This window comes from Gossypium arboreum, chromosome 7 (genome assembly GCF_025698485.1).
Source record: "Gossypium arboreum isolate Shixiya-1 chromosome 7, ASM2569848v2, whole genome shotgun sequence".
NCBI lineage: Eukaryota > Viridiplantae > Streptophyta > Magnoliopsida > Malvales > Malvaceae > Gossypium > Gossypium arboreum.
In genome coordinates, this window is record NC_069076.1 from 80,845,045 (window position 1) to 80,860,751 (window position 15,707).

The window sequence follows — 15,707 nt, forward strand, 5'->3', positions numbered from 1 at the left end:
CTTAGCGTAGAATTGTTTCTCACGCAGTATTTAAAGCACTACTCAAATATGCTCATCATCCTCATTCTCGGTCTTAGTATACACTAGAATATCATCAATAAAGACTATGACGAACTGATCTAGATACGGCTAAAAAACCTGATTCATCAGATCTATTAAGACAGTCGGAGCATTCGTCAAACCAAAGGGTATGACTAGGAACTCGTAGTGTCCATAACGAGTCCTAAAAGTCGTCTTAAAGATATTAGCTTCCTTAACCCTAAGCTGATGATACCCGTAACAGAGATCTATCTTAGAGAATACTGAAGCCTCACGAAACTGATCAAACAAATCGTCGATCCTCAGAAGTGGGTATTTATTCTTCACAGCTAGCTTATTCAACTATCGGTAATCGATGCACATTCTCATGGTACCGTCTTTTTTCTTTACAAATAAAATCAGTGCCACCCACGGAGACACTAGGACGGATGAACCCATGATCCAGAACTTCTTAAAGCTAAGCCTTTAGCTCCGTAAGCTTTTTCGGTGCCATTCAGCAATCGACACAGGAGCTGTATCTTGTAGAAGTTCAATGACAAACTTAAATTCCTGACTTAGAGGTAAACCCGGTAACTTATTAGGATATACATCTGAAAATTCCCTCATTGTTCTGACGTTTCCGAAAAAAGAGTCATCATAAACTAAAACACTTACAGAGGTCATATATGTTTCACATCCTTTTCGAACCAACTTTTCGAACACTAGAGCAGAGATTACGTTATACAAGTAATTCTAGCGCTCGTTAATCACAACAACTTCCACATTATCCTTGGTTCTCAAAACTACCCTCTCAGTTGCACAGTTCAAACTAAGTCAGTGCTCTACCAGCTAGTCCATTACCAGAATCAAATCGAATTCCCTAAATGGTAGCTCTATCAGATTTGCCGAAAATACAAACCCTTGAACTTCCACTGGTACATTTCTATACAGTCTATTAACCCGAACAAATTGACCCAACAGACTCAGCAGAAGTACTTTCAACAGTAATCCCCGAGTTTTCATAGACGGTACTAGCTACAAATGAGTTTGTTGACCCTATATCTATCAAAGCAGTATAAGAGACATTAAAATAAAGAACGTACTTTAATCAATCACATCAGGGGCGTCTCTGTCCTCTCGGCATCGAGAAGCATAAACCAGTATAGGCTACCTCGCCTTGATCTAATTAGCATATCTGCCCAGTACTCTATGCCCTCTGCCCAAACCATTACCACCCCTGGCCGGACCACAACCCCTAAGTGGTTGCTGTATTGCCTTCTGAAGCAGAACAAAACTCGAACTCGAAGCTTGCATATGATCAAAATGCTGTGGACACTCTCTAATCTGATGATCCATCATCCCACAACGCAAACATGCCCCTAATCTCCTCCAACACTCATCTGGATGGCGCCTATCACAGTCGCTACATGGCTGAACCTTAGCAGGAGCAACTGGAACTCCCACTCTAGAAGGTTCATTAGGTCTGGCCCATTTCTTAGGCCTTTGAGCATAATTAAAGGGCTCTAACTCCCTCTTATTGTTGCTTCTCTCACAATCCTTATTCTAGCGCTCCATGTGCTTAACTTCTTCAGCGATCTTCGTATTGTCTACTAGAATGGTGAACTCTCTCTCTCTACGAAACAATCAAAACCCCCTATACTGTCCTTCAAACTATCCTTAAAGCGGACACATTTCTCGTATTCAAATGCTACTATGCCTAGAGTATAACAATTCAGTTTTAAAAATTCGGCCTCAAACTCGGCCACATATTTCCTCTAGAAAGCGGTCTTAAAATACTCTCAATTAATCCAATCTGGTTGAGTACCCTCCTTAACTGATAACAACCACTGGTACGCCTCACTGCGAAGCAAAGACACTGCACCATTCAGTTTCTGTTCAAGAGTGTAGTTAATGTCCTTCAATATTCTTTATGGCCTCCCTCTAATATTCAGTCATAGTAGGGGCGACTCTAGTGACGCCTTTAAACAATTCAGCTCTATTGGACCGAAGTCGTTTAGTTACCAACCCACGGCCCCCAGATCCAAATTGGGGTCTAGCAACCCTTTCCAATACCCTTAGCATAGCTTAGGATAATACATCGTCCCCAACCAAACGACTTTGAGACCTAGTCTCACCAGTACGTGTAGTCGGAGTCTCGCTTGTATCCAGATTTGGCATACTGCCCAATAAGGAAGACTCAACTGAGTCCCCTTACGGAGCCCGCCGCACCAATGAATACCACGACCACGAGTTCCATGAGTGCTCATTGTTTCAAAATTTTATCTACATTACGAAATTTTATACATCAGTTTTAGTGTTTATTAGAAAATGTTTTATGCTTCAAATATTTATCAAAAGTTCAGAAATCTTAATTTCTAGCTAACTCAATATAGTTTCAGATAGTTCTAACTACAGTATTTCTAAGTCCAGAAGTACTTACAAGATTGGCGCTAGAGACTCGGTGTACCACATACTTTACTTATAAGAAACAAACTTATTTATAAATCTTTATTTTTCAAATTCAATTTTGAACCCAAAATTTACAACCCGATTTTTGTAACCTGGCTCTGATACTACTAAATGTAACACTCTAAACTCAACCCAGACATTATAGTCGAATCTGAAAATGTTATGAAGAAGGGTTTTGAAGCAAAACTTTTTTGTTACATCTTCTCCCATTAATTATTCTAAAAGAGTCCACATTTTTGGAAAAACTTATTATTATTCCTTTTTAAGTAAAACATGAATTTGCAACGGAAGTTTATAAGTCGTTATAGTTGAAAATCGTGCTTGATTTCAAAAAAATATTTGTTTGCGTAGAACTATTATTTTCGTGAATTATTTTGTTAAAAGTTGTAGAATAATAATCTAAACAGTTTCAAAATTTCGAAATTAAAACCAATAGTCCAAAGAGTCCCAAAAATTACAAACTCTCAAAATAATGCAGCATTTAAATAAAACTATTAATTAAACCATTAGTGAACTAGTGGTCACCACTGAGACTCCACCACACCGAACCGCCTATGTCTGAAGATTACCTAAACAAAATAGACAAACTATGTGAGTTTTCATAAACTCGGTGTGTAACCAAACATAGTCATACTTGCACATAAACTCAGGATTTTGTATACAGATACAGATAAAGACATTTGCCCTCAATAGAATCAGATCAATAGAACTATACAAATATGCAAAATTCTACCCCCATCCTCTACACACCATCTCTGTCCATCCCAACGCGCCACGTGGGGTATTAAACACCCACCCAGCCCTACACACTATATAGTATCCGTATGACACTAATCAGAATAGTTTGCAGCTGAGTTGCCAAAATAACGGTGAAATGTCGCATCACAGAACACTTCCTCCACATATACAAATCCTGCCCCAAATACAAATACAAGATATTGATGTACATATATAACAGAGTTAACATAACCAGTATGCTTGTATAAAGATATCATACGTGCATATACTAAACAATCAAACATACATATCGGTTATCCTAACTTAAATCAATTTTTCATAATAGCTGATCACATGCATAAAGGTTTATTTTGCCCTTACCGACCCTACGGAAGGCCCACAGTCGATCAGAATGACATATGTAACCCTAGGAAAAATTTTAGAATTTTGGGCCCATATGCCCGTGTGGGCCCCATAACCAAATTGGCCTTGCCCACATGGCCCACATGGCCTGGCTCATGGCCCATACGCCCATATTAGCCTAAACTGTGTGACCTACACGGCCACACACTCTCTCATCACACGGTCGTGTGTTGCAAACACCCGTGTAGCGTTGACAAGCCACTTTTTGGGCTTTTGTCCAACCTTATTTTCTCATGTTTTCGCTACACACCTAATTTGGATTTGCTTTGAACGCTCCTACAAGATAAGTAGAACCTAAAATTGACCAATAAATCACCAAATTAGTCACTTAAATTGATACTAAAATTGAAACCAAGTCGATCCGTTCAATCCATTATACAACCAAAACCTTACCTTTAATCGAAACGGTAGTTCCAAACAACTTATCCACCGACAGACAATTTCGAATCTCTTGACCTTCCTCTAAACAGCATTAACAAGAACCATCAGTAAAGAATCACTAATCAAAAGCAATAACTACACTTACCCAAACTTACCGAATCAAATCACAATCGAAAATTGGGATAGAAGAAAGCGGCAGATGTACCACAATGCCGATCAACCAACAAAAACACACAGTTTAATCGAAATTAAGGGTTGAAGGATGGAGAGAAAGAAAATTTACTTAGGAAATAAAAATAATAGAGGAGAAGAGAAAAAAAAGTCACATAAAGGGAGCTTTGGGAATAAAATAAAATAAATTAAAATTAAAATTAAACAACTCATCACTCCATCCACTAACCACCTTATCCCCTAGAATCCAGCCCACTAACCACATCCAACTACCCCAGAATTTCACTTTCACCTAACCTCTATCACACAACGAAGCAAAAATTATCATCCACGCTCACGCAAGGATTCGAACATGAGACCTTTAGGTAAGCTAACACCTTACCACTTGAACTAGCAAGCTCATTCTGATATAAGTTTTTATAGAAATTATAACATAAACCCACCCAAAAGGGATAAGGTTAGGATCAAAAATAGCAAAATTGCTAAAGTGAAACTTGAACCCAAGACCTCAAATATACCCTCAAATCACTTAACCACTAAAACAGATACATATTTGTAACAGATTTTGCAGAAACAAAGATAAATAATTTAGAGCATTACAGACTGGGTCAGTTCACATAACCAATTGGAGAGACGTATACGATCAACTTTTGGGGAGAATTTTGAAAATGATTTGTGGAGCCCGGATAGACATGAATTGGTTAAAAAAAAATTTCGGGTGGCTCAATAAGGATTCGGCTGAAGTCCAAAAAGAACAATACATTTGAGCGTACATCTTTATGTGTCAGGCGCCGCAACTAGGAAAAATCAAAATTGGTAGTTGTATTTAACTACTACAATCATGGGCGCGATACCGATTCCTATTTTGCATCCCTGAGTGAACTACTCGTATACATTCTCACTCCTAACAAAGTAAAATTCAGTAGATATTTTAATAAAAAAATTAATTTAAATTAAACTTATTATGCTAAAAATTATTTAAATAGAGGGAACCATGTGCCGAGTCACATGAGATTACCTACTTAGCTTTAATATGTACGGCTTCTATTAGATAAATGATAAAAAATGGAGGTATCTATTTATTTAAATTTGAACTATATAATATTAATATAGTCAATTTCGTATTTAATAGTATATATAACTAATATTTTTATCATGTCAATATAGTTTGAATGGACACCATACGAGGATCCAACAATTTGAGAAATCATTCCGATGAATTCTTTGTGAATCCTAACACCTGACATGTGAAAGTCCTATTGGTAGTGTACACTACCGTCGATATGCGCTAGACCTATAGAGTGTTGCAACAGTTTGGATTCTGAAAATCGATTCCCATGGCACCTTAAGACCTTAATGATCTTTATCCTATAGACTTGCGGCGACCAGATGAGAATTGAAAAGTATTCCATTCTTAACATATCAACATGTGGAATAATCGGTAAAGAAGAGAGGAAAGAAGCGAGGCATTGGCATCCCCATACGAATAGGCCACGATGACCCCCTTTTAAATCTAAGAGTTGGCGAGGCGAGTCCATCTTTAGCGCCCACACAAGAATTGGCAATGACGATCGTAGAACTAATGCCCACACCACCCACCAGTCAGTATGTACCATCTTATTATGGTGTGTATTCTAACCATATTATCTTCACACAAGCACCATATATTGGACCATATTTTTCTGCTTCTAGTCCTATGTCAAGTCGGACTTTTAGACATCCATCCCCGATGTATTACACGCCTATGCCATCTACGTTTCTGACGCTGACAATGACGTATAGGTCATCTATGTTTCAGGTACCGACAGAGAGTCTACTCGTTACCCCATCGATGTATGAGACTTAACATAGTTATGCTCATTCACTGTTTGTAATGCAAACACCTCTAAGATCTTTGTTCTACCAAGCTGGGTTTCCTTCCTAACCATCTACTCCTAGACCAGAGGATGAACGATAGCAACCGAGAATGCAAGGATCGCAATTGACCAAATGCGAAAAAGAGGAGCTACGGAGACCACAACCTTAACGACCACAACCCTGCCCGGAAGCTGAACTAAGAAGGAATTCAGCGCACAATCGTCAACCACCTCGATGTGGCATAGATTTTGACCAGTATATAGACTAATTAATTTTATCGTTATATCGAACATCTATATTGTCTCGATGATTTTTATTATTATGTTTTTAAAAGAATATTATTATCATTTAACAAAATTAAAGTTGACAATTATTATCATTTCAAAAAATTAAAGTTGTAATTTGTTACCATTTCACAAAATGAAAGCTGATATTTGTTATTATTTCATAGAACCACGCATTTACATATTACAATGGAATTGATATTTGTTTTTTAGTTTGCATCGTCCATTCAATGTGGACATGATAGCATTATATGGCACGAATTCATACACCACCCACATAACCTCGATTGGTTTGACATGTTCCAAATATCCATGTTGTCGAGTATTCAAGTTGGCATCGACCAACCTTTTGGTCTGCAACGTAATAACCTATCAAGTAACAACTTAAACAGAGTGCTAAATACAGATGATCACATACGTTCATTTGGGACTGGTGGGAATAAGTGTCTCCACACGTTGCACAAGTTTTCTAATTTCTACACTTCGTCCACAAAACTCATGAGATCCAAGCATTGATTACTACAAACTGCAATTGCATGAGCGCGTGAAAAATGAAATGCGTCAAATCTCCCACAGCCACAAGTCTTATGTCTCAGGTGTACACGGTCTATCGAACTCTGTTACTCGAAAAACGAAACATCCAAAATTATTATGTTAAAAGTTTTATCAATTGAAAATTTAAAACCCTAAACCCTACTTTAAAACTTTAACCCTAAACCATAACACACCAAAAACCTAATATAACACGGGGAAAATACTTCCAGCTGGAAGCATTTAACTGGTGACAAGCAAAAAACACTTCTACTTGAAAGCATTTTTTTGGATTTCCCTTGAAAATGCTTCTAATTGGATTCCTGTAAATATTTTAAAAATCGACCTATTTCAGTAATTTAAAAAAAATTTGGGTAATTTAATCCTTAAAATTCTATATTATTTATATATACATTAAAAGTAAAAAATGTAAAAGAAAAAAAAAAGTAATGGTGCAGCTGTGGGGTCTTACCCCTTTCATGATAAAGTTTCTTTTTTTCTTTAATTTCATTTGGGTAAATTACACCAATAGTCACCCAACTTTGGGGTAGCTGACAGAACAGTCACCTAGGTCTCATTTCAGTCACTCAACTTTTGAAAAGTTACAAAACAGTCCTTTTTGCCGTTTTTCGTCACAAATGTCACGGCAAAGTGACATGGTAGGTGACGGCATCGTTGGTGTGAAAAAACCGTCTAGCTGGCTGGTTACTCTTACTTTAACAGCCTTACCAACACCATTTTAGGGTTAGAGAAAAAGAAAAAGAAGATGAAGATGAAGATGAAGATGAAGAATAAGGAGAAGAGGAAAAATGGAGATGCCTGAAGTGATTTGGGGAAGCTGTTAATCAGTTTCAAGGGCTAGGAACATCCTTAAGTCCTGGCAAAGCTTCATATGGAGCAGTTCTTGAATTTCCATTAAGTTTTTGATCAACAACTTGGGAGAGTCTACTTCTATGTCTATATCTGAAAGTAAAAGAAGAATTAGGGCCAGGAAGAGGTGCGTTATCAATTAGCAGCCTATGATTACCCACGATATCATTGCTTCTGGAGTGGGAGGGATTACTTAAAGGATGAGCAAATGAACCCCCAGATTCATGGTTCTCAGAAGACTTAGATGGCTTTCGAGGAAGCTTGCCTAGTATCTACTTGACCATATTCAAATCAAAATAAAGAACCAAATCCACAATGAACCATGCCTTATTCAATTTTCCTCTACAGCATAACCTAGTCTATTAAGAAAAGGGAACTTCAACTCTAAAATCAGAGAAGAAAACCTTATAAACTATCCCAGAAGTAGAAACCTCTATTAGGATGAAATTTTGAAAACCCCCAAAAGTATCTACCAAAGCAAACACTCTTGCTCGTACCAATCATTCTATACCAAAATTTGACAACTTTTTTTGCTCAGTATAACTATAAAATAGAAAGATAACACCTTTTGACTTAACTTCAACAGAAATAAAAGAAAAAAAAACAAATCCACTTAAAACTGGAAGGCAAAACTACAAACTTCAAAAATTAAGAAAAAGCTCCAGGTTTCTAATTCTATGTAGTTCCCCGTTACCTCTTCTTCCCCAAATCAGCAGCCAATGTCAGTTGGGTCAAATGATGACAGGATCTGGGTTTTATCTAAAACACCGAACTAGCATAAACCATGGAAATTATGAACCAATATATATATATATATACATATGAACTATAATAGGTGATGAATTGAAATAGAAAATAACATAACAACAAGAAGAAAAAAACAAAAACAAGATAGAAGACAAAAGCAAACCCAGAAGAGAGGACAACCCTTAAAACTTACAGAAAGCTATAATAACTTGATGCAGAAGTTGAACACAAATTTAACTTGCCACGTCAGCGGTCCCGTTAACACCCTAATAGAAACTGTTAAACAGTGACTATTTTGTCACTTTTTTATAACGTTAGAAACTATTTTGTAACTTTTCGAAAGTTGAGTGACTGAAATGAAACCTAGGTGATTGTTTTGTTAGCTACCCCAAAGTTAGGTGACTGTTGGTGTAATTTACCCATTTCATTTTTAATCTTCAAACTAGAAGAAAAATTATCTTCCTCTCTTTTATCTCTGCCGCCCATGAAACAAAAAATCAGGTGACAGTGTCACCTTACTCCGCTGTACTAGAGCTCCAATTAGCCAAGTTGAACACTCTACGACATTCCTTTCTAAGTTCTAAAGTTCAAATATACCTTCTCTGATCTCCAGTTCTACCCATCTAATTGGCTTGCTTTTAAAGTATGTTATTCCTCATCCTCTTTCGCTGCTTTTCGCCGTTTGGATTTTTGAAAGAAGGCTTCGTACCTTTTTTTTTTCCCTTTAAAAATCTGAATATGAGTTTTGGTTGTTGTGGTTATGTTTGGCCTTTTTTTTTGTATTTGCTTGAGGAAGGGTTTTCTTGTTTTTAATTTTCGCTTGTCCTGTATATAACCTCTATGTGTCACTCTTTCTACGTCTGTCACTTCTCTGTATATACCCAAGTTGTAATGGCCTAAATTCTAGGTTATCGGAACAGTGATTTCGTAACCACAAATCCGATTTAAAGAGAAATTTATTTTAATATTTTTTGCATGAATATTGATATGATAGGAAAATCGTATGAAAATATTGATAGAAAAATTTTATCAATTTAGTGATTAGTTAGAAAAAGAAATTATTGAAGAAATTGGGTAAAAACAAGGTATCGAGACCTCGATCTCATAAAACTAAGCAAAAATATTTTTATAAATATTTATAAAATGTTAGTAATATGGTATTAAAATTTTGTTAGAAAATTTTTACGTTTGGGTAGCTAATTAAGTAAAAAGGACTAAATTGAAAAGGGTGTAAAAGTTACTAAAAGGATTAAATAGCTAAATTGTTAAATGAGGAGGATAAGCCCAAAAGGAGATATTTTGGGCTGCATAAGCTGAGAAAAATCAGGAGAATTGGTGAAATAAGGGCAAAATGGAAAAATAACAAAATTTATTAAAATAAAAATGGGACCAAATTAGAATATCTAGAATTCTCTTCATATTTTGTTCATTATCATCAGCCAAAAACGTCCTAAGGGTTTATTCAAGCTGGTATTTCATAATTTTTGCACCAACTGAGTTAATCCTTGCCTTTTTGTTATAATTTTTTTTGTTTTTAAGACTTTTACAACTAGGTCCTACTATTAAATTCATTAATTTTTTATTTCATGGATGAAATTGAAAGTCACCATGGTTGAGTGCTGTAATTTTATGATGAAATAGCATGAAATTTAAGCTTTAATTTGTTTATGAGATGATTTTATTAGGTAATTTCAATAGAAATTGATTTTTAGGACCTAATTGTGAAAATGTTTGGAATTAAAGTCTAGTGCTGAAATTTTGATACCCAAAGGTTATAAGGTATTTTAAAGTGATAGATTAGAGTGTTAATTGATAAAAATCAGCTCAATTGAGAGGCTAATTGAGTAGGGATGAAATTATTATTTATTAAAAGCTCAGGCGAAAAATGGTAATAAACATCTTGCACTAAAACAATTTTGGACAGAAGCAGTAGACTAACTTTGAAAAATCACCATAAATTGTGGAAATCGAATTAGAATATGAAAAAAATGGAATTAAAGCTTATTGAGTCTAGTTTATCATAGAAGAAATGATATAAGAAATGAAATTGTAAATCATGAGATATAATAAATTTTTTGAGACAAGGTCAGAATGAATTGGATTCCCCTGTTTTGACTTTGGAAAATCATAAAAAAATTGAATAAAAATAATTATGGGCTTAAATTTATTTTTTTAGAATTATAAATGAATCTATTTTCAATAAAAATAAACGGAAACATCATTCAAATATTGTACGAGGAGATAATTAATTTTTGGTGAAGAAGGGTCGGAACTATCAAACAGCAGAACAGGGGTTATTTTAAAGAATAAACTGTACTTATTGGTTAAACAAAAAATTCTGAAAATTTTATTGTAAGAAGATACATGAGTCTAGTTTCAGGAAAAATTCACGGATATTAATTTGAAGTTCTGTAGCTTAAAATATAAATAATTTAGTGACTATGACTCAAGTAGACAACTTTGAATGAACTACAAATAATAGTAGAATTATAGCAAATGTTACATATGAACATGAAATGTATTAAATTGATGATTAAATTTATTTATTTAGATCTAGAAAATTAAAATACGAAACTAGATCAAGGAAAAGGAAAAGTTCAGGATTAGTAGATTTTTGTATACGAAGAAGTATTGAGGTAAGTTCGTGTAACTTGAATTATATTCTTAAATACTTGAAATGTATGTTATTGATGTGAATATGATTTGAATGTTCATTGTATGAAAATTGATGAAACATTAATATATTTGATAAAAGGGGAAGAAATCATGGTTGAATGAAAGGAAAATTTGATAGATCTCTGAAAAGGAATTGGCGGTAAAAAGGATCTAGCCCGGACGAGTGATCCTATCCTAATATAGCCCTCCCGAAGAATATGTGGAAAATGGATTTATCCCGGACGGGTAATCCGAATTAGGGTCTAAATTTAGCCTGGACTAGTAATTCAGATCCAAGCTCATTAGAGTAATTGTCGTTGCAGGGGATTTAGCCTGGACTGGTAATCTCGACAATACTCTATGAGTTTATATTATAGGGGATTTAGCCTGGAGTGGTAATCCCACTATAAGGATGAGGTTCGCGGGAGTGTGCTCTCTTAAATGGAAATGTGCGCACATGAATGTGAATTGACGGACACAGATTTATACACTAAAGTGTACCCCTGAAAATCTATCGAAATTTTGAGAAATTCAACGGGATAAATATGGAAAAATAACAAGGGAATGGAAATCATGGTATTGATGAGCTCATCAATCATGGTATATATTATTGATACATGGAAATTATTGGGCTAACTTGAATGTTGAGTTTGTGCATGTTAGGGTAATAATACATTGAATGGATATTTGAATGTTTATTGCATTGTATTGAAAATATTAGGTAAGTATAATTCTTGTTACATGAGCTTACTAAGCACAAAGTGCTTACCTTTTTTCCTTTTCCCCTGTTTTATAGTGTTAAGAGCTCGGAGGTCAGATTCGGTAGGAGACACATCACACTATCAACCTCAAGATTTCGGTATATAAAGAAACTTTATTTTGGAAATCAATGGCATGTATAAGCTAAAAAAAATAAATGTTAATGTGAAATGATAGTAAGGTCAGCCATTGGTATGGCTAACAAATCTTGATTTTGGTATATGATGAGGTTATCTTATAAATATGCATGAATCTATCTTGAAAATATGTTGAATTGGATTGGTTGATGTGGATTGGTCTCGGTTTACAATTGTAAGGAAGGTTAGATATCTATAATGGGGTTATATTGAGTTAAAAAAATTAATTCGTAAACTCTGGTAATGCCTCGTACCCTATTCCGGCAACGAATACGGGTAGGGGGTATTACACGAGTTCGGCTACGTGATTGAATTTAAATGGACTTGGGGTGTTGAAAGCCCAAATTTGGGCATGAGCCTGAATTTGCAAAGATGGATGTGGCCCAACAAAAATTATATAAAAAAGCCGATGCTAGATGTAGCCTAAAACACTGACGAAAATTTATTTTACAACAAAAGTAAAGTAAAAATAAAAAATTCATTTTCCTGCCTTATTTGAAATTTTTTGCAACAGGTGAGATTGCAACAAAAAAGAATGTTAAGGGCTAAAGTGAAAAGGCTTGGAAACATTGAGGGTGAATTTTGCAATTATGTCTTTCTAATATCACCCAACATGTAAAATAGAAAAATACGTCTTGAATTTCAAAGACACCATGTAAAGTAGACTGAGCAAAATCTAATTTGATTCGAAAAATTCGATAAAAAATTTAAATTTTGAACTAAAATTACACAATTTGAGTTATTCGAAAATCCGAATAAGAAAATGTAAAATTACATTGTTTTGATAAATGTTTACATTTTTTAAAGTTAAAAGTCAAAACTATTAAGTTAAAAGGCTAAACTATGTCGTTTTGATAAATGTTTACTTATTAAGTTTAAAGACAAAACTATTATATTGTTTATATAGTTAAATAATTTTATACTTCGTCTACTAGTTAAAATAATCGGTTCATGTAAACGTAACATTGAGTATAAATTATAAAATTCGTTGACTCGACTTGACTAAAATTTTTTTGACTCGATTCGATTCGAAAAAATATTAAATTAAGTTCAGTTGCTAAAATAAGATTCATCAACTTGATTAACTCGAAATTTTTTTACTTTGATTCGACTCAACTCAATTGAATACTCACCCTCTAAATAAATAAAGGTTAGTATGATAGTATAGGTAGGTATGGATAAGATCGAATGGAAAGGCATGCAAGATTGTTTTTAGTGTAGAATTGAAACTAAAAGATGCATCAATTGATACGCACACATCACATCAAGCTTGAATATCAGATAACGCAAGCAGCAGAAGTAGGAAAAATGAGCAGTGATAAGGCAGGGGATGTGCTTAGGAAACATAAGCAGTTGGTGCGAGGCGTGGACGAACCATGGCAGAAAGAGGCACGGTCTTTTGCAAAGCAAGCCCAAAGGACTCATCCATGTTTAATTCCCCAGTACCGGGAGGAAGCATCCAGTCGAAAGAGTGCAACAAAGTGCCTAAGATGTACTCAACCAGCACGATCCCCATCCTGGTTCCAGCACAGATTCTTCGCCCTGCACCAAATGGAATCAACTCAAAGTCGTTCCCTCTTGGGTCGATTTTGGCAAATCTCCCACTCAGAAACCTTTCAGGGGTGAAATCCAGTGGGTTGCCCCACACGTCAGGGTCTCGGCCAATGGCCCAAATATTGACACTCAGCCTGGTGTTTTTGGGGATGTAGTAGCCATTGATCTCGCAAGGCTGGGTGGACACTCTAGGCAAGTTCAAGGGAGTAGATGGATGCTTTCGGAAGGTCTCTTTGCAAATGGCTTGAAGATAGGGAAGCTTGGGTATGTCGGATTCTTCAAGCCTTCGGTTTCTGCCAATCACCTTATCCATCTCCTCGTGAGCTTTGTTCAGTATTTTTGGGTTCTTCAGGATTTCAGCTAATGCCCATTCGATTACGCTAGAGGATGTGTCGGTGCCAGCTGTGAATAGATTCTACCATGCAAAATTCAAGAATAATTGTCATTAATTTACGAATATGGAACTTGGAAAGTATAAACTCAAACTCGACTTACCAACAGAAGCGCCTTGACATTGGTCAAATTAAGCCTTTCCCCTGCAGAGTTTTCTCTGTTCTCCATAATTATATCAAGAAAATCAGGCTTCCCCTTGCGTTCATAAGCTGTTTCCTCATGCTCTTTCATCATCTTTGTCAAAAGTACATCCCATCTTTTGTGTAATTTCTTCATCTCGCCTTCAATCCCTTGTAAATCCATCCACGCAATGGAAGGTATAAAGTCACCTATATTGAAGAGGCCGGCGGACGTCATGAGCTCCACCACCATGTCCTTGAACTCGTTCGACTCCGACCCTTTGGTCACGAATACTCGCCGACTCAGTATCACTTGTCCGATCATGTTGGCCATGGCATACGTCAACATTTCCGGCACCACCACTGGCTCACCCTTTCGGCTAGACTCGCACATGACCCGAAGCATATGGCCTAGCTCAACAGCCCGGACTTGGGACCAATCCTCAAGGGCTTTGCCACCAAGCATGTGGAGGTTACTCAGTTTACGAAGCAATTTCCACCTCGGACCATACTCCGCAAACACCATGTCTTGAGAGTTATAGGCTATGTGGGTGGCACCAGCATTGGATGGTCGATTAGAGAAATTCAAGTCAAGGGTCTTAAGGAAAGCTCGAGCGGCATCCGGGGTTGAAGCCACCACCATGTTGCAGGTTCCCATTTTGAGGTACATTACAGGTCCATACTTCTTGGCTAACTTGCCTAGTTCGACATGGGGCATGGAACCTAAGAGTGGAAGAGCACCCACAACCGGCCACCCTTTCGGACCCGGAGGAAGTGTTCGTTTGGGGTTACTGAGAAGACGACGGATGAAATAACGTGTGATTAAGAAGAGGCAGGCTGCAGCTACCAAATCCCGAAGGAGGATAGTATCGAATGATGGCATGGTGAATTACCGGAAGGACCAAATATGAAGAGACACCAGTGGTATTGGTACATTCTGAAAACCAGCTTTGGTTCGGAATATATAGACTAAATAAATGAAGAGGTTAGGTCAAAGCATGTGAGATTCAGCTCCACCCACTAATCAAACTTGTTTGGCAGCAACATAATGTAAAGACAAGGAGTCAATTAGTTGGCTACTTTTTGCTTTTGGCTTATTACTAGTCACATGCAACTTGGTGTTTTTCTATTGTGTAAATTTTTTAATTACGATAAAACTATAATATATAATTTTCATATCCCCTCTTCAATTAAATTGATGTCAACAAGTAGTCCTTCAGGTTTTCTTTTTTCATGTTTTATTTCCAATAATTTAAGAAAAAAGAATAAAAGAAAAACTCAGGTTTGGTAAAATTCATGGTTTAATGCCTACAATAACTCAAATTAAATCATTTTTGAGTTACTTGTTTTCTTTTCTCTTTGCCCTTTTTAATGTTTCTTTAATGAATTCCGTTTCTATTTATAATAAATTATTATTATTGGAATCAATGTCTTTCTATGTATCGGAATCAACATTAACAAATTGGCATGCAAATATTATTTCTATAAAATATACAAAAGATGTAAAACTATTTATGTTTTACACCCGTGCACTCAATCTCTCTCCTATATTTATAACACAATTCTTAATTTCAATAATTCCTCACATTTGATTGATTTTTAATTATTAAAAATTATCAAAT

At 35.9% G+C, this 15,707-nt stretch overlaps 1 protein-coding gene across 1 annotated transcript; it reads right to left on the reverse strand.

Moving 5' to 3' along the window:
* Positions 1-13,225: 13,225 nt before the first annotated feature.
* On the reverse strand, positions 13,226-15,259 carry LOC108453491 (flavonoid 3',5'-hydroxylase 2-like). The gene is made up of 2 exons (XM_017751622.2): positions 14,069-15,259; positions 13,226-13,988 (listed from the first exon to the last, which is right to left on the reverse strand). The coding sequence occupies exons 1-2, from the start codon at positions 14,966-14,968 to the stop codon at positions 13,356-13,358; spliced, it is 1,533 nt and encodes a 510-aa protein (XP_017607111.1). The 5' UTR covers positions 14,969-15,259; the 3' UTR covers positions 13,226-13,355.
* Positions 15,260-15,707: the final 448 nt, after the last annotated feature.

Excerpts from the sequence above, each read along its gene's own strand:
- LOC108453491 (XM_017751622.2), bottom strand. The coding sequence starts at position 14,968 with ATGCCATCATTCGATACTATCCTCCTTCGGGATTTGGTAGCTGCAGCC. Across the intron at positions 13,989-14,068 it reads ATGTCAAGGCGCTTCTGTTG|AATCTATTCACAGCTGGCAC; the intron begins GTAAGTCGAGTT and ends TTTGCATGGTAG.